The sequence below is a fragment of the Chelonoidis abingdonii genome, chromosome 3 (assembly GCF_003597395.2).
Source record: "Chelonoidis abingdonii isolate Lonesome George chromosome 3, CheloAbing_2.0, whole genome shotgun sequence".
NCBI classification, from domain to species: domain Eukaryota; kingdom Metazoa; phylum Chordata; order Testudines; family Testudinidae; genus Chelonoidis; species Chelonoidis abingdonii.
The window spans coordinates 160658133-160686103 of NC_133771.1; the positions used below are offsets into that span (position 1 = coordinate 160658133).

The 27971-nt window shown below is 42.6% G+C and overlaps 1 protein-coding gene and 1 pseudogene across 6 annotated transcripts in view; one reads left to right on the forward strand and one right to left on the reverse strand.

Moving 5' to 3' along the window:
- Positions 1-27971, forward strand: part of BABAM2 (BRISC and BRCA1 A complex member 2) — a 308342-nt gene that overhangs the window by 85297 nt on the left and 195074 nt on the right. For all 6 annotated transcript variants that reach the window (XR_004375045.2, XM_032790217.2, XM_032790219.2 and 3 more), the window contains exons 5-6: positions 9216-9410; positions 20747-20821. Coding sequence is in view for 5 of the 6 variants with exons in the window: in XM_032790217.2 (XP_032646108.1) it covers positions 9216-9410; positions 20747-20821 (270 nt within the window). In the remaining variant the exon portion in view is untranslated. The remainder of the gene's footprint in view (positions 1-9215; positions 9411-20746; positions 20822-27971) is intronic.
- Positions 25370-27971, reverse strand: part of LOC142046603 (uncharacterized) — a 48396-nt pseudogene continuing 45794 nt past the window's right edge.

Sequence of the window (27971 nt, forward strand, 5' to 3'; positions counted from 1 at the left end):
TTGGGTGTGGCCTGACCCTCTTTTTGTTCTGTGTTTGTACATTGCCTAATACAGTGGGGTCCTGGTCTGTGACTTGGGCTCCTAGGTGCTCTGGTAATACAATAATAATATTAATAATAATAATTAATATAATATGAATAAAGGATAGGCTGGGCCTCCCAAAACAGCACTGGGGACAGACATATTGTTGAAATCCACATTATTGGTTGGGAACAAAGTCCTAACTTGGCCAAATTCAGATACGCCAGATCTCTTGAATTGAGTTATACAATTCAGTGCCCCTCATTCCTTCTATGAATCACCAAGTCTGACATATGTAATGAGTAGTGTCTTTTCCAATTTATAGGATTATGTACTCTTTAGGAGGTAGGACAGTTAATGAGCACATATCATAGAATCATAGACTATTAGGATTGGAAGAGACCTCAGGAGATCATCTAGTCCAACCCCCTGCTCAGAGCAGAGCCAGCACAAACTAAATCATACCAGCCAGGGCTCTGTCAAGCTAGGCCTTAAAACCCTCTAAGGATGGAGAGTCCCTAGGTAACCCATTCCAGTGCCTCACCACCCTCTTAGTGGAACAGTGTTTCCTAATATCCAACCAAGACCTCCCCCACTGCAACTTGAGACCATTGCTTCTTGTTCTGTCATCTGCCACAACTGAGAACAGCCGAGCTCCATCCTCTTTGGAACCTCCCTTCAGGTAGTTGAAGGCTGCTATCAAATCCCCTCTCACTCTTCTCTTCTGCAGACTAAATAACCCCAGTTCCCTCAGCCTCTCCTCGTAAGTCATGTGCCCTAGCCCCCCTAATAATTTTTGTTGCCCTCTGCTGGACTCTGTCCAATTTGTCCACATCCCTTCTGTAGCAGGGGGGACCAAAACTGGATGCAGTACTCCAGATGTGGCCTCACCAGTGCTGAATAGAGGGGAATAATCACTTCCCTTGATCTGCTGGGAATGTTCCTACTAATACAGCCCAATATGCCATTGGCTTTCTTGGCAACAAGGGTACACTGCTGACTCATATCCAGCTTCTCGTCCCCCATAATCCCCAGCTCCTTTTCTGCAGAACTGCTGTTTAGCCCATCCGTCCTCAGCGTGTAGTGGTGCATGGGATTTTTCCTTCCTAAGTGCAGGACTCTGCACTTGTCCTTGTTGAACTTCATCAGATTTCTTTTGGCCCAATCCTCCAATTTGTCTAGGTCACTCTGGACTGTATCCCTACCATCCAGTGTATCTACCTCTCCCCCAGCTTAGTGTCATCTGTGAAGTTGCTGAGGGTGAAATTAATTCCATCATCCAGATAATTAATGAAGATGTTGAATAAAACTGGCCCCAGGACCGACTCCTGGGGCACTCCGCTTGATACCAGCTGCCAACTAGAAATTGAGCCATTGAACACTACCCGTTGAGCCCAACAATCTAGCCAGCTTTCTATCCACCTTATAATCCATTCATCTAACCCATACTTTAACTTGCTGGCAAGAATACTGTGAGAGCCATCAACAGCCCCACCACAATTTGGGAGGCCCATTGTTGAAAGTATTCAAAGCCCGTTGTTACTCTGCGGGATATTTTCAGACATTACCATACATGAATGGATCAAAGCAATAATTGCATGGCAAACCTCTACCACAATAGAAGAGTTGTCTTGCCAATGTGAACTGATTAACCTCAGATTTATGACTATTTGGGGTAGCCAGGTTCCATTTGACAATAGCAACCTTCTTCTGGACTGGGTTTGGCTCCTCTGAACTGCATATCCTGGTGCTGAATAGTCAGAGCAAGCTCCTCACACGGCTACAGGAATTTGGTTTTCCTCATGTGGAAGTTCTGTATACACAGCTTGTTGCCTCAGGTTTGCGTGATCACGTCATCCCACCACTGTGCTGGTGGTCCTGGCCCAGAACCCCCAGTCATCATAGGGGGATTTGTCAGCCTTTACAAACTGCATTGGCTCTCTCCATTCCTCCAACTCTGAATGTAGCTCTTCTTAGCAAAGCGTGCTGCTTCTTTCCCATGGCACTAAGCCAATGCTGAAATTCCCTCCACTGCATCTCATGCCCTATATCAGTCACCCTCTTTTCTCTCCGCAAAATGAAACTCACATGGGTTGCATTAATGCCAGCGTTAAGCACTGTTCATTGCTCAGAGTAGGATCAATGCTTTGCCACTAGTTGTAGTGGAGACCGTGGACAGAAAAGTGGAGTGGAAGTGGTTTACTTGAATGAGTTATTGAGTTAGCACCACTTCTTGGAAAAGATAAGAGTTCTCTCATTGTATGCTGAAAAAGAATTCATAGAGTAGTTTAGCTAAGTGCAGTACTAAGAACAATGAGTTATTCCTCCAGAGTGAGAACAGAATCAGTGTGGACGCAATAGCTTGAGCTGTGTTTGTGGTAACTTTTACGTGTTGTTTCACAGTGAGGTTTCTCAAGTTCATCTAACTTGAGAGGAGTAACTTCAGTACAGATAACTCAAGCTAATTGCAGTGAAGACATATCACTTGTCATGCGGAACAAGAGATAAGGAGTTAGAATCAAGCCTGGATTTCCTGTATTGCAGAGAGGTGTTAACAGATCACTAATGTCTGTGGAATTGCATTAGTGTAGCGAGGGGGCCTCACTCCCCGCCACGCCGGAGAGGAACAGGCCAGAACAGGGGTGGCAACGGGTGGAGCCACCGCCGCCTGTCCCCACCCCCCGGAAGTCAAGGGGCAGGACAGGAAATATAAAAGCCCGGCCCCCGCACTCAGTTGGGAGGAGGTTGCCGGAGAAGGCAGACGATGGGGCCCGAGCTCCCGCTGGGCCCAGCCTACCCCGTGCTCAGTACCCAGAGGAGCGTTGGCCTGACCTACCCCGTACCCAGTTCCCAGAGGAGCTGCCTGAGCTTCCCGATGCCCGGCCTTTGGAGGAGCTGTCTGAGCTTCCCCACGCCCGGTACCCCGAGGAGTGGACTGGACCTTCCGATGCCCGGTACCCAGAGGAGTAGACTGGACCTCCTGACGCCTGATATCCTGAGGAACCCATGGTCTGGGACCCCCCGGACGATGCCGGTGGATGGCAGGTACCCAGTGAGGGGGAGGTTGGAAGTGGCCTGGGGGCAGCCGATTCCAGTCAGGCTGCAGACTCACCTGAGCCGATGTCAGTGTGTTTCGGTCAGGATCCCCCACTGACCGTCAGCGGTGTTGACCGCTACTAGGGCCCCGGGCTGGAACGGAGTGGGAGGGCCTGCGTTCCCCCTGCCACCCCTTCAAGGGTGGCAGACTCCCCCTCCCCTGGCCTGAGGAGGCCATTTGTGGTGGTTGTTTGCTGAGCCCCTCCTGAAGGGCCTGAGCCCTGAGTCACTTGTTGCCCCGCCCTGAGCCAGGGCCTGGGCTTTATGCACCTGACCTGGTTATTGCCCCGCCCTCCCCAGGGCCTGGGCTTCTAAACTGTTGTTTGTTCGCTCAGCCCCGCAGTGGAGGGCTGGAGCCACCTACTAACTGTTGTTTGTTCGCTCAGCCCCGCAGCGGAGGGCTGGAGCCACCTACTAACTCTTGTTTGTTCCCTCCGCCCTGCAGCAGAGGGCCTGAGCCACCTACTAACTGTGTTTGCTTGCTCCGCCCTGCAGCAGAGGGCTGGAGCCACCTGTTAACTGTGTTTGTTTGCTCAGCCCTGCAGCAGAGTGTCTGAGCCCTAAGTGACAGTGGGCCGCTGCTCAGCCCCGAAGCAAGGGGCAGGCCCTGGACCGACGGAGTGTGGTGAGCCAGTGTTGCTCCCCTCCGCCCTCAAGGAGGGTTGAGCCCCGGTCCCGCTCCGCTACAATTAGTCCATTGGAAATTTACAGCAACTTCAGTTACACTAAAAAATTTAGACTCTTACTGACTTAAATACAAAAGTTAATAATACTATCTGTACATATATCCATTATTTTTTGTTAAATTCAATTTTAAGAAAATACTCTCCTCTCATTTTCAGTTTTCATTATTGCAGTGACAATGTGTAACTGCATCATAAATGTTGTTGGGTAAAGTTGGAGGCTATAACAATTGAATGGGGGCAGTTGAGCTTTTAACACCTGGAGAGGCATGGGAAACAATTTGTCATTTTGCCATAGCTGAATGTTTCTGCTAAAATGATCATCAGTGAAATAGTTAACTGTGTTGTTATTTAAATAGTTATCTTTAAGTTTCAGGCTTAATAACCCATTGAGATGAACGGCATAGTTCGTACCTTTAGGGTTGCATGAAGCCTGTCTGCAGGCTCCGGAAGACAACACTCCATCTGTTTATGCTCTGTTCACATTTTCAAGGATTTCTTTGCAGCCACAATGAGTAAATGCATAATTTTAAGAAAGGTTAAATGACAGTCTGGAGTGTATGTTGCTTTAGACAGGGATTGAATTCTGTGCCAAATCTTGTAGCCGCAGAGTACAAAGGGCTTGTTTTCAGCATAGTTTACTCTGCTGCTATTTGAAACTGACTGATTTTTTTTTTTAATACTATTTCTTGCATCCAGACACTACAGTGAACTGTGCTGTTGGAGCACCAGGGGTTTTGCCTTGAAACACCTGCTAACAATTAACAGAAAATAAGTGGGTATACAGAAAAGTTACTGCCATCTCCTTTCACACATTTGTTTTTCATTACCATGTTTCACCCTGGTTAAGTTAATGACTATATTTTTCTCTTGGGCCTTGCCTTTACTGGGGGAAAAAAAGATGTGTTCTTAACGTGAGTTAACTTGGAATATGTCTACAGGTATAGCGGCATAGGTGCAGCTACGTTGCTAAAGTACAGGAATGTAGACTCTTGCTACAGTGATGGAAGGGGTCTTTCTGTTTGCTGTAGTAAATCCACCTCCTCAGGAGACAGTAGCTATGTCGATGGAAGAATTCTTCTGTCAACCTAGCTCCATCTACAATGGGAGTTAGGTTGACCTAACTCCGTTGCACAGCGATGTGGTGATGTTGCTAGGTTGACCTAAGTTTTAGGTCAGGGGTGGGCAAACTCTTTGGCTTATAATTTAATTTATTACTTTTCTTTGTGATTTAGTTGTAATGATTATCATGTTTTATAATCGCTAACTAAAATACAACTTGATGACTCTTAACATTTTTAAATGGTTTCTTTTAACTTTTTCTCTACCCAAAGCTGAAAATTTGCAGCAGAGTGCTTACATTGCCTTTGGATTATTGTAAAATAAAAGAGAGAATATTTTAAAGAAGGCATTATTTGAAACACTTAAGGAACAGCTAAACATGTATTTTCACATATTGAGATTGGATGAGGAGAAGATGATTGAAAAGTTAAGTGTCCTCAGATCAGCAAATAATACAGCAACTGAGTAGCACTTAGGAAAAAATCCCACAGAGAAAAATCTCAATTTATTCATGCAGCTATATTAACAGTTTTTAAGGTTTTTCTTTTTATCTTTAGTTGGTGCAACCTCATGTAAAAAAGACCTTTTAATAAAAATGGTATAACTGAAAAGGTAATAGAATGATTGGGAACATCATGTCCAGTTGCCACTTCTAATTTTTATCCTGAGAAACATATATTTTTGGTGGTGTATGTCTTAAAAGTATGTGTAATAAATAGCTTGCGCTATAAAAAAGGAATGTCGCCATTATACATATTTCTTACTTTACTTTGTGTGTGACTCTATTGAAATAAATACATACATCTGCACTGGGAAATCTTCACAGCATTTGCTAGGTTTGCTAAGTTCTGGTTTTTTTTTTTCCTAACAAGTTATCTGCCATGTTACTGGTTTTAATATCTAGCTAGTTTCTGAATGAAAGACATGTTAACCTAGAAGTGCTGCAATGACATAATTTCTTTTGAATTCCTGTAACTGACATGCTGTGGATGGCAAAATAGTATAAAAACTTTGTTCTGATGCAATATTGTTGAGTTCCTTGCTCAGTTACAATTAGGCCAGTTATTAAAATATCATTGGTCATTTCCTTTGACAACATGTTGGCATTGATGTAACACAACAGAATTTGGTGGAAAGGTTATTCCTATTTCTCTGGCTGCTGTCAGTATCTCCGAGCATATTACATTCTTCAGCTTTCTGGAAATGCTCTGTTTGACTAGGTGCTGGGAACAGGAAGTCTGAGGTTATTGTATGTTTGCTTGGTTTCAGACTGTGTGATGCAAGCTCTGTTTCCTAGAAGACACTGTGTACTGAATAGTATTTTGTAGACTATATATTTATTAAATCGACTAAACTTAAATGATTGTCAGTTCTGAGGGTTTTCATAATCAGTTCTGTGGTATCTATCTTAAGTACTTGTATGGCGATCATGGCTATAGTATCTGTGCACCTCACAAACTTGAATGTATTTATCTTCACAACACTCTGTGAGATAGGGCACTACTATTATCCCCATTTTACAGATAATGAGTCTTTGTCTCAGTGTCCAAAGTGGTTTTCCCAAGGTCACACAGGAAGTTCGTGGCAAAGCAGGAAATTGTATCCCAGTCTTTGGAGTCACAGGCTAGCAGCTAGTCACTGGACCATTCTTCATCCCAGGGTCATAAGTCAGCGCTCAGCTCAGCTGACAATTGCCGTGTGTGTGAGAGAGAGAGAGAGAGAGAGAGAAACATAGAGGTATCGTAGGTCATTTGGCTCTTTAGCATAGTCATAGTTCTGAAGTCAGGGCATCTTTTTCGGACGAGAGGTATTACAAATCTATCAGTCCTCCGTCTGTTTCAAATACACACTTTGGATTTAACTATTCCCTTAAGCACTCTGGTCACATGACTTGTCTGTTCAGGCAAGAATGGGGTCTATATTTTTGAAGAATGAGGCTAGCCTTCCAAAATTCAGTTCACCCACTCTATTTTTAAATGGGTGACTGTTACATTGTCATTATTTTATTTTTATTTTTCTGATAATGAGTGGTGAGTAGATATTGCAGCATTGCCAACTCCAGGCATTCAAAAATCATGAGTCAGGCCCCAAACGGTCAAGAGAGTGGCTTAAAAGTAATGAGACTTTTTTTTTTAAAATGCATTCTTTTAATTGCCTTGTGGATTTTGAGCTGTTAGGATATGCATGATTCATATTTTCAAGCTGTTCTCCCAGCCATGATTTCTAGAAAAGTTGTAGTAAAAGCTGAGATTCTCAAAAAAAATCCTCCAGGATTTGGGGTTTGAAGAAAACGCCAAATATCATGAAACTTGAAATAAAATCATAAGAGTTGATAACAATGATTTTATGCCTATGTTGGTAAACTTCATGACAATTTTGCAAAGAAAGGATCTTGATGTTTTACACATATACAATATCTCTCCCACTGACAGATTGTAGTTGTGTTTTTACTTTGGATCATAACATTTAAAACGGAGGACTATCTTTTTAGTAATTTAATATTTAAATCTTTTCCCGGATAAATGATGAAGTGGCCCAAAGAGAGAAATACTTGCAGAGAGAAAAAGAAAAGTGAAGTTGACATAATCACTGATACATTTGATTCCTATAAAAGTAGTCTGAGGATGTGTACTGTAAACTTACAATTTTCAGTTACGAGAAATATGAAAAGTCCCATTTTTAATAACCCGAAACAAATGGTCACATCCTTCTGCAAGATGTGTATCGTTAGTACATTTTGCTTGAAATAGTGTTCATATAGGACTGTGAGCTCATGCCTGGATAGCTATACAAGTAGGGTGACCAGATGTACTGATTTTATAGGGACAGACCTGATTTGGGGATCTTTTTCTTATATCGGCTCCTATTACCTCCCACCCTCTGTCCCAATTTTTCACACTTGCTGTCTGGTCACCCTACATACAAGCGTCTCATCTCCATTCCCAGAATGGCAGAACAGATATTTGACACAGCTGTTTTTTATTTTACAAGTCAGAATTCTGGATCCTTTCCCTTGTTTAGCTTCTCCATATTTTTTTATTCTGATTTAATTCATTTCATGAAAATCTGGGTTAAAAATACATTTTGGCATATATTTGAATACAAAACAGTCACTTGCTCTTAATTTTTTTTAGAAAACAAAGCCTTTTCTATCGTTTTGTCTTTTGTTAGATAGAATAAAATGTTACATGCTAAAAAAAATTTGTTCCACTTTAGAATGTTCAGAAATGTCAATGTGTTTTTATTCACATATGCAGATTGTATACAATTAAAATATCCATTATAAGTAGTTAATATTTCCATGTCGAAAGTAATTGTAGGTTCTTTAGATGGTTTGAGTAGAGATGCATAAATTGAAGGGGCAGAAAGGGGACTGATGTTATTTATTATTTTATTATTTAGATTTAAAAGTAGACACCTGTTCCAGGCTCTAGACACCGTAACATAATTAATGATACAGTGAATACAGTTAAATTAAATCTAACACGTATTAGGTATCTCACTGTAAAATCTTAATAGGCACAAGTCCTTAGTAGACAAAAGTAGACTTACCTTAGTAGACACAAGGTAAATTAAGTGAAGTCATCTGCAGCTGAGTGTACAGTGTTAACCTCTCTTAGCTACTTTGTGATAAAAACTACACTAGGATTTTTCAGGGGGATACTTAATGTACATTAGCTATCCTGCTGGGAAACCCCTTCACCCCACGTGCGTTTTTTGCTGTGAGAACAGAGCCTTAGCCTAACTTGAGTGAGAACAGCCATTCTCTGAAATAATACTTGAGCTGCACAGAGTGATTGGATTGGTTACCACAGAGTGGTCATGTCAGCAGCTGATGTTTTGTGTTAACTTGAGCTGTAGCTTATGCTCAAGTTTAGAAACAGCAACACACTGAAGTTAAGGGATTTTGTGTGCGGATGGGACTTGAGTCAAGGGCAACACTCAGTTTATAACTCTAATTAACACTGCAATGACAACAAGCCCATAGGCATGTGGTTGAGGCAGCTGGGTAGAAGCTTGTTCTGCTCCAGCCCATGCTGTACATGTTCTGTGGATAAGCAGAGCAATATGATTTCCAAGGCTATTCTCAGTTTGGCATATTCACTGGTGCTTCACTTGACTTAGTACTTATTGATTCAGATTCAATACAGGACTGCATTTGTCTGAACCAATTCTCTCAAACTGTTCAGATCAATTTTTGTTTTGTGAATGGAAGGGTATCAGGTCCTCAGATGTAACAAGACACTATGTTGATGAGGACTTTATAAGTACTAATTAGTATGTAGGAAAGACTGCTCGTCTCTTTCTAGTACTGTAAACTAGTCTGTGCTTTTGTTCTCCCTTATTCAACAGAATTTAGCCTCCTGGAATCCCTCAAATCCTGAATGTCTCCTGCTTGTTGTGAAAGAGCTCGTCCAGCAGTATCACCAATTCCAATGCAGCCGATTACGGGAGAGCTCTCGCCTCATGTTTGAATACCAGACTTTACTTGAGGAACCCCACTATGGAGAGAACATGGAAATTTATGCTGGCAAAAAAAACAACTGGGTAAGCTATTAAGAACACTTCTGATAAGAGCACAATAAATTAATGCTTTTAGAGTTCCTTTCACTATAGTAATTCTAGACATTACCTTGTAAAATAGAGCTATTTGTGTGATGTGTGCACAAATACTGTGTGTTTAGAGTGGTGAAAAAAAACCTGTTTGTCCCCAGCTCACCTCTGCACTCCCTCTTTTGTTCACTGCTTTTGTTGCATTGCCTCACTTGAATCTGATTTCCAGGTGAGCAACAGTCTTCAGAGCTGATGGCTGTGCATTTGGTTTACCGATGAACTGGTACATTTTTTGTGAGAATCACGTGTTCTGTCCCACTGAGGCTATGTCTGCACTAGAAGGCTTTTGCTGATGTAGTTATTTCAGTTAGGGTATGATGGAATGTGATTTTAGTGACATAGCTGGGCCGTCAAAAGCCCCTACCATAGACACAGTTACGCTGGCAACAGTGCAATTTTGTCAGTATAGCTCTGGCCCCACTAGCAGCACTTTGCCACTGTAGCTGTACCTGCAAAGCCTTCTAGTGTAGACATAGCCTGAATCTCATTGAAGTTTTCTAATTCCACACCTCCAGGGCCTGGATTTTAGTTGAATTATCTGAACTGCACTATCTGATGGCTGTAGATAGCACAGGGGTATTTGATTATATTATAGTTATAGGGCACTGTCAACCCCTTAACCTCTTTTCTTACATGTTGTCTGACCACCCTCTTAACATTTACATGGTCTCATATCTCCACTGCAGTTTTGTAAGTCTCAGTACTGTATCTGGTCAAACCCCTCATTCAGGGAAAAAAAATGCTGAAATTAAATGTAGGGAAATCATTACATTTTTCACAATTGTTGTTTGGAAAGCATGCTCTAGAAAATTAGCTCCCTGTACCTACAAACACTGCCTAAATATTTTGTGTTGAAATGTGAAAAGCTTCTTCATATTTTTAGTTTGCAGACTTGCATTCAAACTTTAAAATAGGTTTTGGTAGTACCAAAAGCTGTAGTTTGGACTGTAAAAAAATTTCCTATTATGAACCCCCTTTTTTCCCAGTAATTCTAACTTTTGGGCTCAGTCCAACACCCATTGAAGTCAATGAGAGCCTTCCCTCTGATTTCAGTGGCTGATGGTTTTTGAAGGATTTGTCTTTTGAGTTGAAACTCTCTTGGGGAGGATCTATTAATGGAGATTCTCCATGTCCTAGTAAGGAGGAGGGGAGGGAAAATGATAAAATGCAGGTAGGATCTGATGAGGAACAGTCAAATGAAAAAAAATCCCATTCAATTACATCATGTAATGGCAGACAGCTAAAAAATGACAAGGTTTAGACGTGCTTATATACCAGTGCTAGAAGTCTAAATAATAAGATGGTGAACGAGTGTTTCATATTAAATGAGGATATTGATATAATAGGCATCACAGATACTTGGTGGAATGAGGTTATCAATGGAACACAGTAATACCAGGGTACAAAATATATTGGAAGGACGGAACAGGTCGTGCTGGTGAGGGCATGGCACTATATGTAAAAGAAAGCGCAGAAGCAAATGAAGTAAAAATCTTAAATGAACCAAACTGTACCATAGAATTCTATGGCTAGTAATTCCATGCTCTAGTAATAAGAATATAGCAGTAGGGATATATTACCAACCACCTGGGACTATGAAATGCTCAAGGAGATTAGAGAGACTATAACAATAAAAAAACTCCATAATAATGGGGGATTTCAACTATATTGACTGGGTACATGTCACCTTAGGATGGGATGCAGAGATAAAGTTTCTTGACATCTTAAATGACTGCTTCTTGAACAGCTAGTCCTGGAACCCACAAGAGGAGAGGTGTGACGGGTTAGATCACGGAACCCCCCTTCGGAGCTGCCACCTGATGTGCCAAGACTACTTCTGGCCCTGCTTTTCCTGACAGCTCGGGGCCCCAGCACCCTGTCTTGCTGAGCCAGACACTCCCATCTGCTCCAGCAAAGACCCAGGATCTGAATTACTTTCCCTAAAGCTGCAGGTTTACCTGAAAGCAGCTAACGGAAGTGTTCCTGTCTTTCACACTCAGATGCCCAACTCTCAATGGGGTCTAAACCCAAATAAATGCGTTTTACCCTTATAAAGCTTATACAGGGTAAACTCATAATTTGTTCATCCTCTGTAACACTGATAGAGAGAGATGCACAGCTGTTTGCCTCCCCAGGTATTAATACATATTCTGAGTTAATAAGTAAAAAGTGATTTTATTAAATACAGAAAGTAGGATTTAAGTGGTTCCGAGTAGTAATAGACAGAACAAAGTAAGTCACCAAGTAAAATAAAATAAAATGCGCAAATCTGTGTCTAATCAAACTGAATACAGATAATCTCACCCTCACAGATGTTTCAGTAAGTTTTTTTCCCCTCAGACTGGGCACAATTCTTTCCCCTGGTACAGCTTTTGTTCCAGCTCAGGTGGTAGCTAGGGGATTCTTCATGATGGCTCCTCCCGCTTCGTTCTGTTCCACCCCTCTATATATCTTTTGCATAAGGTGGGAATCCTATGTCTCTCTCTGGGTTCCCACCCCCTCCTTCTCAATGGAAAGACATCAGGTTAAAGATGGATTCCAGTTCAGGTGACATGATCACATGTCACTGCAAGACTTCATTGCCCATTTGCTAGCACACATGTATACAGGAAGACTTGCAGGTAAAACACAGCCATCTGCAGTCAATTGTCCTGGTTAATGGGAGTCATCAAGATTCCAAACCACCATTAATGGCTGACACTTTGCATAATTACAATAGGCCCTCAGAGTTTTATTTCATATTTCTAGTTTCAGATACAAGAGTGGTACATTTATACAAATAGGATGATAAAACTCAGTAGATTATAAGCTTTGGAATGATATCTTACAAGAGACCTTTTGCATGAAGCATATTCCAGTTACATTATATTTACTCATTAGTATATTTTTATAAAATCATATAGACTGCAACGTCACAAGAGGCAATTCTTGATTTAGTCCTAAGTGGAGCACAGGATCTGGTCCAAGAGGTGCATATAGCTGGAGCACTTGGTAATAGTGACCATAATACAATTAAATCTAGCATCCCTGTTGTGGGGGAAACACCACAGCAGTCCAACACTGTAACATTTAATTCAGAAAGGTGAACTACACAAAAATGAGGAGGTTAGTTAAACAGAAATTAAAAGGTACAAAAGTGAATCCCTGTAAGCTGCATGGAAACTTTTTAAAGACACCATAGTTGAGGCTCAACTTAAATGTATACTCCAAATTAAAAAACATAGTAAGAGAACCAAAAAGTGCCACCGTGGCTAAACAACAAAGTAAAGGAAGCAGTGAGAGGCAAAAAGGCATCCTTTAAAAAGTGGAAGTTATATCCTATTGAGGAAAATAGAAAAGAGCATAAACTCTGGCAAATGAAATGTAAAAATATAAGTAGGGAGGCCAAAAAAGAATTTGAAGAACAGCTAGCCAAAGACTCAAAAAGTAACAGCAATTTTTTTCAAGTACATCAGAAGCAGGAAGCCTGCTAAACAACCTGTGGGGCCACTGGACAATTGAGATGCTAAAGAAGCACTCAAGGATGATAAGGCCATTGCAGAGAAAACTAAGTGAATTCTTTGCATTGGTCTACACAGCTGAGGATGTTAGGGAGATTCCCAAACTTGAGCCATTTTTTTTAGGTAACAAATCTGAGGCACTGTCCCAGATTAAGGTGTCATTAGAGGAGGTTTTGGAACAAATTGATGAACTAAACAGTACTAAGTCACCAGGACCAGATGGTATTCACCAGAGTTCTGAAGGAACTCAAATGTTAAATTGAAGAACTACTAACTGTCATCTGTAACCTATCATGTAAATCAACTTCTGTAACAGATGACTGGAGGATAGCTAATGTGTCGCCAATTTTTAAAAAGGGCTCCAGAGGTGATCCCAGCAGTTACAGGCTGGTAAGCTTGTCTTCAATACCGGGCAAACTAGTTGAAACTGTGTTAAATAACAAAATTGTCAGACACACAGATGAACGTAATTTGTTGGGGAAGAGTCAGCTTGGTTTTTGTAAAGAGAAATCATGCCTCACCAATCTACTAGAATTCTTTGAGAGGGTCAACAAGCATGTGGACAAGGGGGATCCAATGTATATAGTGTGTTTAGATTTTCAGAAAGCCTTTGACAAGGATCCTCACCAAAGGCTCTTATCCAATGACAGCGTATTTTGCTTAAGAGGGAAGGTCCTCTCATGGATTGGTAACTGGTTAAAAGAAAGGAAACAAAGGGTAGGAATAAATGGTCAGTTTTCAGAATGGAGATCGGTAAACAGTGCTGGGCCCAGCCCTATTCAGTATATTCATAAATGATCTGGAAAAAGGGGTAAACAGTGAGGTGGCAAAATTTGCAGATGATACAAAATTGCTCAAGATAGTTTAGTCGCGGGCAGACTGTGAAGAGCTACAAAAGGCTCTCTTAAAACTGAGTGACTGGGCAACAAAATGGCAGATGAAATTCAATGTTGATAAATGAAAAGTAATGCATATTGAAGACATAATCCAAACTGTACATATAAAACAGTGGGGTCTAAATTGTCTGTTACCGCTCAAGAAAGAGATCTTGGAGTTATTTGGATAGTTTTCTAAAAACATTCAATCCATGTGCAGTGGCAGTCAAAAAAGCAAACAGAATGTTAGGAATCAATAAGAAAGGGATAGATAATAAGACAGAAAATATCATATTGCTTCTATATAAATCCATGGTACGCCCACATCTTGAATACTGCATGCAGATGTGGTTGTCCCATCTCAAAAAAGATATATAGAAACTGGAAAAGGTTCAGAGAAGGGCAACAAAAATTATTAGGGATATGGAACGACTGCCATATGAGGAGAGATTAATAAGACTGGGACTTTTCAGCTTGGAAAAGAGATGACAAAGGGGAGTTATGATAGACATCTATAAAATCATGAGGGGTATAGAGAAAGTAAATAAGGAAGTGTTATTTACTCCTTCTCATAACACAAGATCTAGAGGTCACCAAATTAAATTAATAGGCAGCAGGTTTAAAACAAACAAAAGGAAGTATTGTTTTCACATAACGTACAGTCAACCTGTGAAACTCTTTGCCTGAGGATGTTGTGAAGGCCAAGACTATAACAGGGTTCAAAAAAGACCTGGATAAGTTCATGGAGGATATGTCCATCAATGGCTATTAGCCAGGATGGACAGGGATGGTGGCCCTGGCCTCTGTTTGCCAGAAGCTGGGAATGGGTGACAGGGGATGGATCACTTTGGTGATTATCTGTTCTATTCATTCCCTCTGGGGCACCTGGTATTGGCCACTGTCAAAAGACAGGATACTGGGCTAGATGACTGACCCAGTATGGCCGTTCTAACTTTTTTTGGTCTCCCTTTAAAAAAAAACAAAAAAACAAAAAACTTGTTTAAATACATTTTGAAGCAAATCCCTTGAGCATTTTAAGAGTTATGTGAGGGGGAAACATTAAATTTGTTAAACATTAAATAAATTATGGATACATTTATTATAACTCAGGTAAAGATATCTGAATTTTAAAATGTATTTGCTGCTAAAGAGAACATGTAGGAAAATGAAGACCTTACCTCAAGTAGCTTGCAGTGTAGATAAAAACCTTGTATATTTCAAACATAATGTGGGTCATACAGATAAGAAAAACATAGAACACAAATGAATCTTGAAAAACTCTCATACAGTGTTGTTAACTGTGCACAAATCCCAGCACAAACAGGTACGCTTAAGTTGTCAGGCCCTTAGACATTTATTGTGGAAAGGCCTTTTGGAAGAAATTACTAATAGTTTTAAGGAGTGCTTTGAGTGTGGCAAAGAAGGTCACTAGGAGACTTGGGATGTGAAAAGTATTTCTCAATAAGAAATGCCTGCTATGCTAAGTTTGGAGGGAAACTGTTTGAAGTTGAATTATAAAAATGCCCTATGGAATTATTTCTATAGAAATTTTACCAAGTGCGTGCTTTAATATGCTCTACAGAGAGAGCCTCAGTTCACCTCACACTCAGAGAGAGAGAGAGAGAGAGAGAGAGAGAAAGATTGCGTGTATGGATACCCCTCCCTACATGGTGTTAACATTACTTGTAATTGTGTACATGGCTTTATCTGCACCTACCTGCAAAGACAAACACCACACACCCTTTCATTGAGTACATAATATATTTCTAGCCCCTGCATATACATGCACATTCTCATTTACACACCATATATATTGTACTTGCATTCGGTAGTTTCAAATCTTTATTTTTTTCTTCTTCCTTTCTTTTTTCTGTTTCTATCCACTTAAAATTTTTCAAACCCTATAGAAACCATATGCAAAGAACACTGGTAGTGCAACATGAAAGTGGCACATAAATGTCAGGAAATGCTGAATTATCACCGAACATTCACTCAACCTTAAATTTGCCCCCATTGGTTATAGAAAAAGTATATGATTGAGTAATTAGATACCAGATCTGTAATGCATATGCAAAAATAAGGCGGAGTTAAAATTGAACAAGCATTCACCTGCCTTTCCTTGGTATATCCTGATTTTTGTGTGCTTAATGTTAGATTAATTAAAATATTTCTTCCCCCCTCCACACCCCCTTTGGGTTATACAAAAAAAGACAAACTTCATCACTTTTTTTACATAATGCCTGTAATATCCTTACTTTATGTCTCAGCGGGGTTAAAATCTTTAGGAAATTAGACCAGTGTTTGTTTCCTTCTAGAAGAATGAGCTTAGTCTTCTCATAGCCAGGTGGATAAGGCCTCATTTGAAGGAAGCGTATGAAACAGAAAGGAAATCCTTCCCATTTCCTTTGCATACCCTTGATGCATAAAAAACAGCAGTGTTAGGGAGAGTTTGGCAATTTCTCAGTAGACAACAGTTGCAAAGCAGTCCTCTAGGTTTTACAATTTACCCGTTCTTTCTTCCACACTGATTTAAATGCTACTTCTGAACCAGCTACACTATTTTCAGCTCAAGTTCTCACATCTTAAGATCTCTCCAAGTTTGCTAGGAGTGGAACAAACCAGAAGATGTTGAGAATGAAAGAATCTCTTTCCCTTCGTGATTATGTACAACTCATTTGGCACATTCCAGTTACTGTCACAAACAAAGGCTTTATTTACAGAAATCAGTCTCAAAGTTCTCAGTACATTTGTTTACCTTTGGACAAATCCTGCACCGCTGACACCAATGGGAGTAAAACTGAGCCCTTTACAGGTAGGATCATTTCATTGCTGAGAAGCAAGGATGGTCATTTTCTGTCAACAGAAAAGGGCTGCTACCCAGATGTGTGCAGAGGTGGACTGCCCTAATGAGAGGAAATAGGAATCCCTCCTCAACTGTGAGAGAACCTCATTTTGCAGTTTATCATCAAACAGCTCATGAGATTTATGGCATCCTCCAAACTCAAACTATAGCTCTGGTACTTCTAGTTTGTCCTGGATCCCATATCATAGTCCAGTGTGAATTCTGATTTGAACAAAACTTCCTTTGCTCGTTTCTAATTATTATTAGTTGACAGAGTGAAATTTTCAATATGGATGAATTACGGCCAAACTAATTTGTGGTCTAATATGGTGGAAAGCTAAAATTTGGTTTCTAGATACAATAACACATAGTTTCCATAAATGTCTATTTAAAAGAAGTAATTTACATTGCCATACAGGTTCTGTAGCTCTCTTTATAAAATAAAACATTTATTAGTCTTTCTCTCCCTCATTCTCTCTCTCTCTCCCCGTTCAGCGACACTATCCCACTTTGGAAATTAATGGCATGAAAAATGTTGTTTAACAAGCAAGCGCATACCTAAACGATGGGGCAAGAGGAAGACTCTATCCATGCTTTTCTCTTTTCCTCCCCTAGTAAACTTAAAAATGTTCTAATATAGTTTTGTCAGAGAAAGATCTTGTACAGTTGGATGGGTAAATGCCCAAAGGACTTTTAGCCATATTTTAAATCTCTGGAAATAGAGATGTATACAGTAGACACCTATTGAAAGAATAACCTTGTTACATCCTCTTTTTCTTTCAACAAGTCTCTTCAGTTGTAAAAAAGGACATTTCATTTTGTATGTGATTATTCAGTTGTAAGGAAAAAATATTCTTTTTATCTGATACCATAGTACTTTCACTGTATTTTGGGGGCTTTATTTTCACTGTAGCAGAAAGTGTTGAAGAGGTTGGCACAGCTGCAGTCTCTTTAGTTATTAGTGGCACTTATGCCAGGTTCTTCCCAGTAACATTCAGGCAGACACTATATTAAGTAAGTGTACATCAAAATACATATAATGAATTTCCCATTTTATTAAAATTAGAGATGTGTGCAAGGCATGCTAATTTCTGATGTATCTAAATGCTGTACTGGAACACACAAATAGCCAGATTTGCAAAAATGGGGTCTGGTTTTCAAAAAACATGCTCAGTTTCCACTATGGCCCCTAAACAAAGAGACAAATTTTTCTCGTCATTCTCAGTGGGAGTTACTGAGTGCTGAGCACATTTGAAAATCCGAGCAATATATTTAGGTGCCTAAGTGAGAACTGTTGGGTTCTAAACTCTTCAGAAAATCTAGCCCTAAAATTAGATTGTAAACTCTTCAGGGTATTGACTGTCTACCTCTGTGTTTGTACAGTATTAAGTACAGTAGGGCCCTTGTCTTGATTGGGATGTTTAAGTGACACCCTTATAGAGAGATTGTGTATTACATTGTATTCTGGATGCAGTACAGAATAGTAATTCTTTTGCCTGTAATTTTTAAAGTAGAGTCCTTTAAAGACGCACCTATTTAGCAGTCAGAATGTAGTTTGTGCAACATGTCATTGATGACCTTTGCATTCCCCTTTTATTATTGTAATTTGAGTTTTCATGAAGTGTTTACATTCATGGGAATAATTTATGCTACTAGATGTAATCCATTTGTTAAAACACTTAGGATGCGAGTTAACTTGTGGCTGCAGAAGCAATGACTTAAACAGTGATAAGTAAAGAGAAGACGTAGGGCCTGGTTTAATCGAATGTAGGCTCTTATATGGTGCCAGCCATTATGCTCTCTAAGGACCTTTTCATCATTGACTCAGTGGGAGCAATGCCCCTAGAGTCTTGGGGTACATTGCCATATTGCTTATTGTGAAAGCTGTAAATAAATGTTTTTTTCATTTTCAGCAATTACTATTGAAAGCTGTTGCTTAACTTTTCCTCCCCCAGTTGCTGGAAGATACTGCCTTGCTAAATATTTCAGTCTGAATAGGTTCAGCTTGTGACCCTGTCTACTGTAGATAAGAGAGTGAGGGTACGTCTACACTGCAGGATTATTCCGATTTTACATAAACCGGTTTTGTAAAACAGATTGTATAAAGTCGAGTGCATGCGGCCACACAAAGCACAATAATTCGGTGGTATGCGTCCATGTACTGAGGCTAGCGTCGATTTCTGGAGCGTTGCACTGTGGGTAGCTATCCATAGTTCCCGCAGTCGCCCCTACCCATTGGAATTCTGGGTTGAGATCCCAATGCATGATGGTGCAAAAACAGTGTCGCATGTGATTCTGGGTAAATGTCGTCACTCATTCCTTCCTTCATGAAAGCAATGGCAGACAATCATTTCGCACCTTTTTTCCCTGGATTGCACTGGCAGACGCCATAGCATGGCAACCATGGAGCCCGTTTTGCCTTTTGTCACTGTCACTGTATGTGTACTGGATGCCGCTGACAGAGGCGGTACTGCAGCGCTACACAGCAGCATTCATTTGCCTTTGCAAGGTAGCAGAGACAGTTATCAATCATTTGTACGTCTGCCTGCCTGTCATGGGTGCTCCTGGCTGACCTTCGCTGAGGTTGGCCGGGGCGCAAAGACAAAAATGGGAATAACCCCCGGGTCATCCTCCTCTTTATGTGTATCTAAAAATAGAGTCAGTCCTGCCTAGAATATGGGGCAAGTGTATTGGAGAACAGTGTATCAGAGAACCAGAGAGCACAGCCGCTCCGTGTCAGATCCCACAGAAATGATGAGCTGCATGCCATTTTAGGGGTGTCCCTGCAACAACCCCACCCGTTGCTTCCTCCTCCCCCAACCTTCTGGGCTACTGTTGCAGGGTCCCCCCATTTGTGTGATGAAGTAATAAAAATGCAGGAATAAGAAACACTGACATTTTAGTGAGATAAAATGAGGGGAGGCAGCTCCAGCTGCTATGATAGTCAGGCAGTACAGAATCTTTCTTTAGATATGAAAGGGCAAGGGGCTGATGGGTTCAGCCCCAGTTGCTATGATGAGGACAGTTACAGCCATTCTGTACCATCTGCCGGGAATAACCAGGAGTCATTCCTATTTTTACCCAAGCCCCCCAGCCGACCTCACTGAGGCAGCCAGGAGCACTCACTGGCTGATGAGAGGATGGCTACCAGTCCTGTACCGTCTGCCACGGGGAGGAGAGGGGATGGAGAGGATGCTGCTGTTCATTGCCCAGCATCATGTCTACCAGCAGCATGCAGTAGACATACGATGACATTGAAAAAAGTCAAGAAACGATTTTTTTGCCTTTTCTTTCACAGCAAATTGACGAGATATACCCTGAACCACCCCAGACAATGTGTTTGACCCTACAGGCATTGGGAGCTCAGCCAGGAATGCAAATGCTTTTTGGAGACTGCGGGACTGTGGATAGCTGGAGTCCTTAGTACCCCTCCCTTCCTCCATGAGCGTCCTTTTGATTCTTTGGCTTTCCTTACGCTTGTCACACAACATGTGCTGTGGACTCTGTATCATAGCCTGAGATTTTTTTCAAATGCTTTGTCATTTTGTCTTCTGTAACGGAGCTCTGATAGAACAGATTTGTCTCCCCATACAGCGATCAGATCCAGTATCTCCCGTACGATCCATGCTGGAGCTCATTTTGGATTTGGGATTGCATGGCCACTGATGCTGATCAGCGCTCCATGCTGGGCAAACAGGAAATGCAATTCAAAAGTTCGCGGGGCTTTTCCTGACTGCCTGGCCAGTGCATCTGAGTTCAGATTGCTTTCCAGAGTGGTCACAGTGGAGCACTGTGGGATACTGCCCAGAGGCCAATACCATCGATTTGCGGCCACACTAGCTCTAATCCAATATGGTAATACCGAATACTGAAGGAGGAGTACAGAAACCGGTTTAAAGAGCCCTTTATATCGACATAAAGGGCCTCGCTGTGTGGACGGGTGCAGCGTTAAATCGGTTTAACACTGCTAAAATCGGTATAAACGCGTAGTGTAGACCAGGCCTGAGATCACTTTAGCTGTAGGTCTCATTATTTTTGTTCCTTTCTCCTCAGACTGGTGAATTCTCAGCTCGCTTCCTTTTGAAGTTACCTGTGGATTTCAGCAATATTCCCACATACCTTCTCAAGGTAAAATAAGTGACTGTAATGACAGTGCTCATTTTGTGTGAAAGTTTGGACTAGTGAGATGTTTCCAGTAATAATGTTATTCTGAATTTTAGAAATTTAGCTGAGAAGCTGAAAATCAGACCTTTCAAAATTTTTGGTTGGTGGGCTGGAAAAGTGTCAGTAGAGTTATTTTGTATTCCTGATTAAATTGTCCTTGCAAATGTGTAACGATGAAAGAAGTTTTCTTCCAAATGAAAAAAAAATCAGTTTTTTCCCCCAAAGTTTTTCCCATCATGATGGAGAGGGAGGGGAGAATACACCTGGATTAATTGACTAACAAAACTAACACACTGATTTGATTAGATTCCATCTTAAAGACTATGCAGGAGCCTACGATTCACTAAGTATGTTTTATTATTGTGCTTATTCTGACCCTACATCCTTTCTTCCTACTCACATAAAACTGCAGATAATTGTGGTATAATGATAATATGGTATTATCACCAACATCAGAAAAGCAATGCAAGAATGAATTCAAGTATAACCTTTAAATGTGTACAGGTATCAGTATGGAATGGATGGTGATTTTTGCTTAATAAGCAAAGGTTTGCTGTAGATGTTTTTCGTCATCCCTGTTCTTTGTGGTTTAGGTGCCAACAAGAGGTGTGCTTTGTGCACATGTACTGCATGCAGAAAATGAGCTTTCTCTGTGGAGTATTTAAATAAGGGCTTGAGGCATTGAAAATGCAGGCATTACACCTCTACCCTGATATAACGTGGTCCTCGGGAGACAAAAAATCTCACCGTGTTATAGGTGAGACCACGTTATATCAAACTTGCTTTGCCCTCCCCCCGTTCCTTGTTCCCTGTCTGTCCCCTCCAGAGACTCCCATCCCTAATCACCCCCAGGATCCCGCCCCCTGCCAATCCCCCCATCCCCTGACTGCTCCGACCCCTATCCGCCCCTCCTGGCCCCCTGCCAGGCACTCACCAGCAGCGGCGGGAAACGGAGCAACCCGACCCCCAGTCCGTTCCACCCTGCCAGCTCTCAGCCACGGCACTCCACTTCCCGCTGTCGGTGAATGCAGAGAGGTTGGGGAAAGGACAACCCCTGTACTCACCTGTGCCAGGAAGCGGAGCGCTGCAGCTGGGAGCTGGCGGAGTGAAGCGGGCTGGGACCGGGCTGCTCTGCTTCTGCTGCTGCTGGTGAGTGTGGGGGGGATCCTGTCTCCCAAGCGCCCCCTCCCTCAAGTGACACGGCTGGGGCTGAGGCGAGGGAAGTGGAGTGGGTTGCTCCTGGCCCCCCCGCTAATCCTCTGGGCCACTCTGGGACTTTGGGCCCCCAAAAGAGCCTTCCTACAGCTCCTGCCCCCCACACCCTGGGGGGGAGTAGCTGACCTCCCCCAAGACCCTCTGCCCCTTATCAAACCCCTCAGCCCCAGCCTGGCCCGACATCCTTAACACGCTGCTCAGAGCAGCATGTCAGAGCTTTACCGTGTTGTATGCGAACCCGCGTTCTATTGGGTCGCATTATATTAGGGTAGAGGTGTATTTATGAGAGATTTTTATGTGACTAACTCAAGAAAAAACATACACTGTACTTTTCCTGAGTCAAGTGTGTGCTTCGTTAAACCTTTATCCTCAATTTACAGTCGACTAACTCTTCGTTATGCACCCTGGGTTATACAATCCAATCAGGGATGGTATCTGGCACAATACAGCAGATCCCCTGGGCCTAGCCTTATTGCAAAAAATACTTATAGTAAAACAAAATGAACTCAAAAAATGAGTATGAAGTAGAGTTAATTTAGGTCTACAAATTACTTTTCTTTCCAGGACAGCAGTATGTTTACCTCGGCACCCCTGTGGATACATGCATGCTTGTATCACTCAGTTATCTCAGTTAGGTATCTATTTAAGATCATGTGAATGTGTATTTAGGAATATTTATAAGTAGTTTATTAAAGGAGTTTGTTAAATACTGTTTTGGCATAAATATTATCTTTATTTTGGTAAGAGGATATTTTTCCCCTTTTATGTTTTTTCTCCTTTATCTCCAAAGTGTATATGATAAATACAACTTCATTGTATATGACACTTTCTATACAGGAGAGAATTCAAAGAATTTTACAGAGTTTTATATATTATTGGTCTGAGAGGTCCCTCCACTTCCAGAAATGAAGGGGACCCAGATCTGAAACTTCTACTTTGGGTTGGGGACAGAACAGAAGGCCTTTGGACAGATGGATATGATTTCTGCAGATTTCTAGTGATCCATGGGATTGAGGGGACAAAATGCTGGAATGAGCTTCTAGTCCAGTTCCTGTACTGAGGCAGGACTAAGTATTCTCTAGACCATCCCTGACAGCTGTTTGTCCAACCTGTTCTTAAAAACCTCCAATGGTGGAGATTTCATCACTTCCCTAGGTAATTTGTTCCAGTTCTTAACTACCATTACAGTTAGGAAGTGTTTTCCTAGTATCTAACTTAAATCTCTCTTGCTGCACTTTAAACCCATTACTTCTTGTCCTGTCTTCAGTGGATAAGGAGAACAATTTATCATCCTCCTCTTTATAACAGTCTTTTACGTGCTTAACTGTTATCATGTCCCCCCTCAGTGTTCTCGTCTCCAGACTAAACAAACCCAATTTTTTCAATCTTTCTTCCTAGGTCAAGTTTTCTAGACCTTTAATCCTCTGGAATTTCTCCAATTTTTTCCACATCTCTCCTGGAATGTGGAGCTCATCATTGATGCTTTGCAAAAACAATATGTGTTTTACATTCAGTACCGCATTCATCATTACTTTGGCAGTTTTTAGAAAGTGCATTGTTAGTTCAATGAACTCAATCACCTTCAAAGGGTTCTCAGTTCATTTATGTTCATTGTGTCCACATACTCTGTTGGGGTATGTCTACACTACGGGATTATTCCGATTTTACAGAAACCGATTTTAGGAAACAGATTGTATAAAGTCGAGTGCACATGGCCACACTAAGCACATTAATTCGGCGGTTTGCGTCCATGTACCGAGGCTAGCGTTGATTTCCGGAGCGTTGCGATGTGGGTAGCTATCCCATAGCTATCCCATAGTCCCCAGTCTCCCCCGCCAATTGGAATTCTGGGTTGAGATCCCAGCGTCTGATGGGGCAAAAAAACATTGCTAGTGGTTCTGGGTACATCCTTCCCTTCCCTTCCCTCCGTGAAAGCAACGGCAGACAACCATTTCATGCCTTTTTTCCTGAGTGAACTGTGCAGATGCCATACCACAGCAAGCATGGAGCCCGCTCAGCTCAAGATAGCAGTCATGGACATTGTAAACACCTCGCACATTCTCGTGCAGTTTGTGCTGAACTAGGACCTGAAAAACCAGGCGAGGAGGAGGAGGTGGCTATGGCAACACAGCGACGAGAGTGATGAGGACGAGGACGTGGACATGGAAACAGAATTCTCTCAAACTGCGGGCCCTGGCGCTTTGGAGATCATGCTGTTAATGGGGCAGGTTCTAGCCATGGAACGCAGATTTTGAGCCCGGGAAACAAGCACAGACTGGTTGGACCGCATAGTGTTGCAGGTGTGGGACAATTCCAAGTGGCTGTGAAACTTTCGCATGCGTAAGGGCACTTTCATGGAACTTTGTGACTTGCTTTCCAATGTCGTGAAGCGCCAGAATACCAAGATGAGATCAGCCCTCACAGTTGAGAAGCGAGTAGCCATAGCCCTGTGGAAGCTTGCAATGCCAGACAGCTACCAGTCAGTCGGGAATCAATTTGCAAGTAGCCAAAGCAATCACTGACCTGCTGCCACCAAAAATAGTGATTCTGGGAAATGTGCAGGTCATAGTGGATGATTTCGCTGTAACGGGATTCCCTAACTGTGGTGGGGCAATAGATGGAACCCATATCCCTATCTTGGCACTGGAGCACCAGCACAGCCAGTGCGTAAACTGCAAGATGTACTTTTCAATGGTGCTGCAAGCACTGGTAGATCACAAGGGATGTTTCACCAGCATCATCGTGGGATGGCCGGGAAGGGTTCATGACACTCGCATCTTCAGGAACACTACTCTGTTTAGACGGCTGCAGCAAGGGAATTGCTTCCCAGACCAGAAACTAACAGTTGGGGATGTTGAAATACCTATTGTTATCTTTGGGGACCCAGCCTATCCCTTAATGCCATGGCCCACAAAGCCATACACAGGCAGCCTGGACAGTAGTCAGGAGCTGTTCAACTACAGGCTGAGCAAGTGCAGAATGGTGGTAGAATGTGCATTTGGACGTTTAAAGGTGCGCTGGCGCACATTACTGACTCGCTCAGACCTCAGCCAAGCCAATATCCCCATTGTTATTGCCGCTTGCTGTGTGCTCCACAATCTCTGTGAAAGTAAGGGAGAGACCTTTATGGCGGGATGGGAGGCTGAGGCAAATCGCCTGGCCGCTGATTACTCACAGCCAGACACCAGGGCGATTAGAAGAGCACACCACGAAGCGGTGCGCATCAGAGAAGCTTTGAAAACCAGTTTCATGACTGGCCAGGCTGTGGTGTGACACCTGTGTTTGTTTCTTCTTGATGAAAACCCTCCCCCTTGATTGACTCATTCCCTGTAAGCAACCCACCCTCCCCCTTTGATCATAGCTTGCTTTCTAAGGAAATAAAAGTCACTATCATTTAAAAATCATATATTCTTTATTAATTGATTATAAAAAGACGGAGAGAACTGACAAGTTAGCCCGGATGGGGTTTGGGAAGAGGATAGGAGGGAAGGAAAAGACCACTAAAAAAGTTCAAACTAATGACAGCCTTTTGCTTGAGCTGTCCACTGGGGTGGAGTGGGTGGGTGAACGGAGCCTCCCCCCTCCGTGTTCTTACACATCTGGGCGAGGAGGCTATGGAACATGGTGAGGTGGGGGATGGTTATACAGGGGCTGTGGCAGCACTCTGTGATCCTGCTGCAGTTCCTGAAGCTCCACCAGACGCCAGAGCATGTCAGTTTGATCACGCAGCAGCCCCAGTGTTGCATCCTGCCACCACTGATCTTCCCGTCAACACCTCTGATCTTCCTGCCACCACCTCTCATCTCGAGCGTCCCTCCTATCCTCACATTCACCGGCATCTTTCCTGTACTTTGATACCACATCCTTCCACTCATTCAGGTGAGCTCTTTCATTGGGGGTCGATTCCATGATTTCAGTGAACATTTCGTCTCATGTCCTTTTTTCCCGCCGACTTGTCCGAGACACCCTTCGGGACGGAGGGAGGAGGCTTGAAAAATTTGCAGCTGCGGGAGGGAGGGAGGGGGAAAAAAGGGAGAGATGTATTTAAAAAGATACATTTTACAGAACAATGGTTTTACTCTTTCACGGTGAATAACACTATTCACATTACGTAGCACGTGTGATTTCAGTACAAGGTCGCATTTTGCATCTTAATATTGAGTGCCTGTGGCTTTGGTGTTAGAGATCACAGACACAGGTCCGGGCAACAGAATTCAACTTGCATGTGGCCATGGTAAGCCATTGTCTTTTGCAGCCTTCATGTATCCAGTGCCCTCCTTTCCCACATACCAAGCAAAGCCTGTTGAATGCTGCAGTTTTCCTGTTACCGTGCAGCAGCAGAAAACAAACTATGCCCCTTTCCCCCCACAATCCAGTTCTCTGGGATGATCGCTTTACCCCTCCCCCACCACATGGCTGGTATCAGGGAAGATCCCTGCTAGCCAAATGCAAAAAGCTCAGCGCCAATCACCCCACACACACACTTGGCTAACTGCAGGGAAGGATTTCTTTTCAGCCACAGACAAACAGCTCTGTAGGAACAGCCACCTCTGCCCCCTTAATTAAATTCCCGTATTTCAACCAGTTACCATGAACAATATCACTCTTCTGAGGATAACACAGCGAGATCAAGAACAGATGTTGCTTGAATGCCAGCAAACGCCGGGACATACGCTGCCAAGCTTTGTCACGCAATAATACCAGATTACTTGCTACTAGCATGGCGTGGTCAAGTGTCCTACCACGGAGGACAGAATAAGGCTGCACTGCCCAGAAACCTTCTGCAAAGGCTTTTGGAATACCTTCAGGGGAGGTTCATGGAGATGTCCCTGGAGGATTTCCGCTCCATCCCCAGACATGTTAACAGACTTTTCCAGTAGCTGTACTGGCGGCGAATGCATCCCAAGTCCTCAGGGCAAAGTAATCATTAAAAAAACGCTTGCTTTTAAACCATGTTTTGTAGTTACAAAGGTCCACTCACCAGATGTCCCTGCCATGGCTTCATGGTCTGGGATACTGCCTTGGGAGGATTGGAAGGGTAATTCCGTCAGGGTGAGAAAAAGATCCTGGCTGTTGGGGAGAACAGAGTGCTGTGTGCTGTCTGCAAGCTCCTCTTCCTCCTCCTCCTCTTCCTTGTCCGCAGAATCCTCAGGCATGGCTGAGATTACCCCCTCCTCGGAATTCACGGTCAGAGGTGGGGTAGTGGTGTCGACCACCCCTAGAACTGCATGCAGCCCGGCGTAGAAACGACATGTCTGTGGCTCTGCCCCGGACCTTCCATTTGCTTCTTTGATTTTCTGGTAGGCTTATCTGACTCCTTAACTTTCATGCGGCACTGTAGTGAGTCCCTATTGTGGCTTCTCTCCATCATGCTCTTGAGATTTTTTCAAATGTTTTGGCATTTCATCTTTTGGAACGTAGTTCTGCTAGCATAGAATCCTCTCCCAATGTAGTGATCAGATCAAGTATCTCCCGTACAGTCCATGCTGGTGCTCTTTTTTGATTCTCAGACTGCATGGTCACCTGTGCTGATGAGCTCTGCATGGTCACCTGTGCTGATCATCTCTCCACGGTCGGCAAACAGGAAATGGAAATTCAAAAGTTCACGGGGCTTTTCCTGTCTACCTGGCCAGTGCATCCGAATTCAGATTGCTGTCCAGAGAGGTCACAATGGTGCACTGTGGGATAGGTCCTGGAGGCCAATACCATCGAATTGTGGCCACACTAACCCCAATTTGAAATGGCAAATCTGATTTCAGCGCTACTCCCCTCCTTGAGGAGGAGTACAGATATCCATATTACAAGCCCTTTATATCGAAAAAAAGAGCTTCGTTGTGTGGACAGGTGCAGCATTACTTCGGGTTAATGCTGCTAAATTCGAAATAAACTCGTAGTGTAG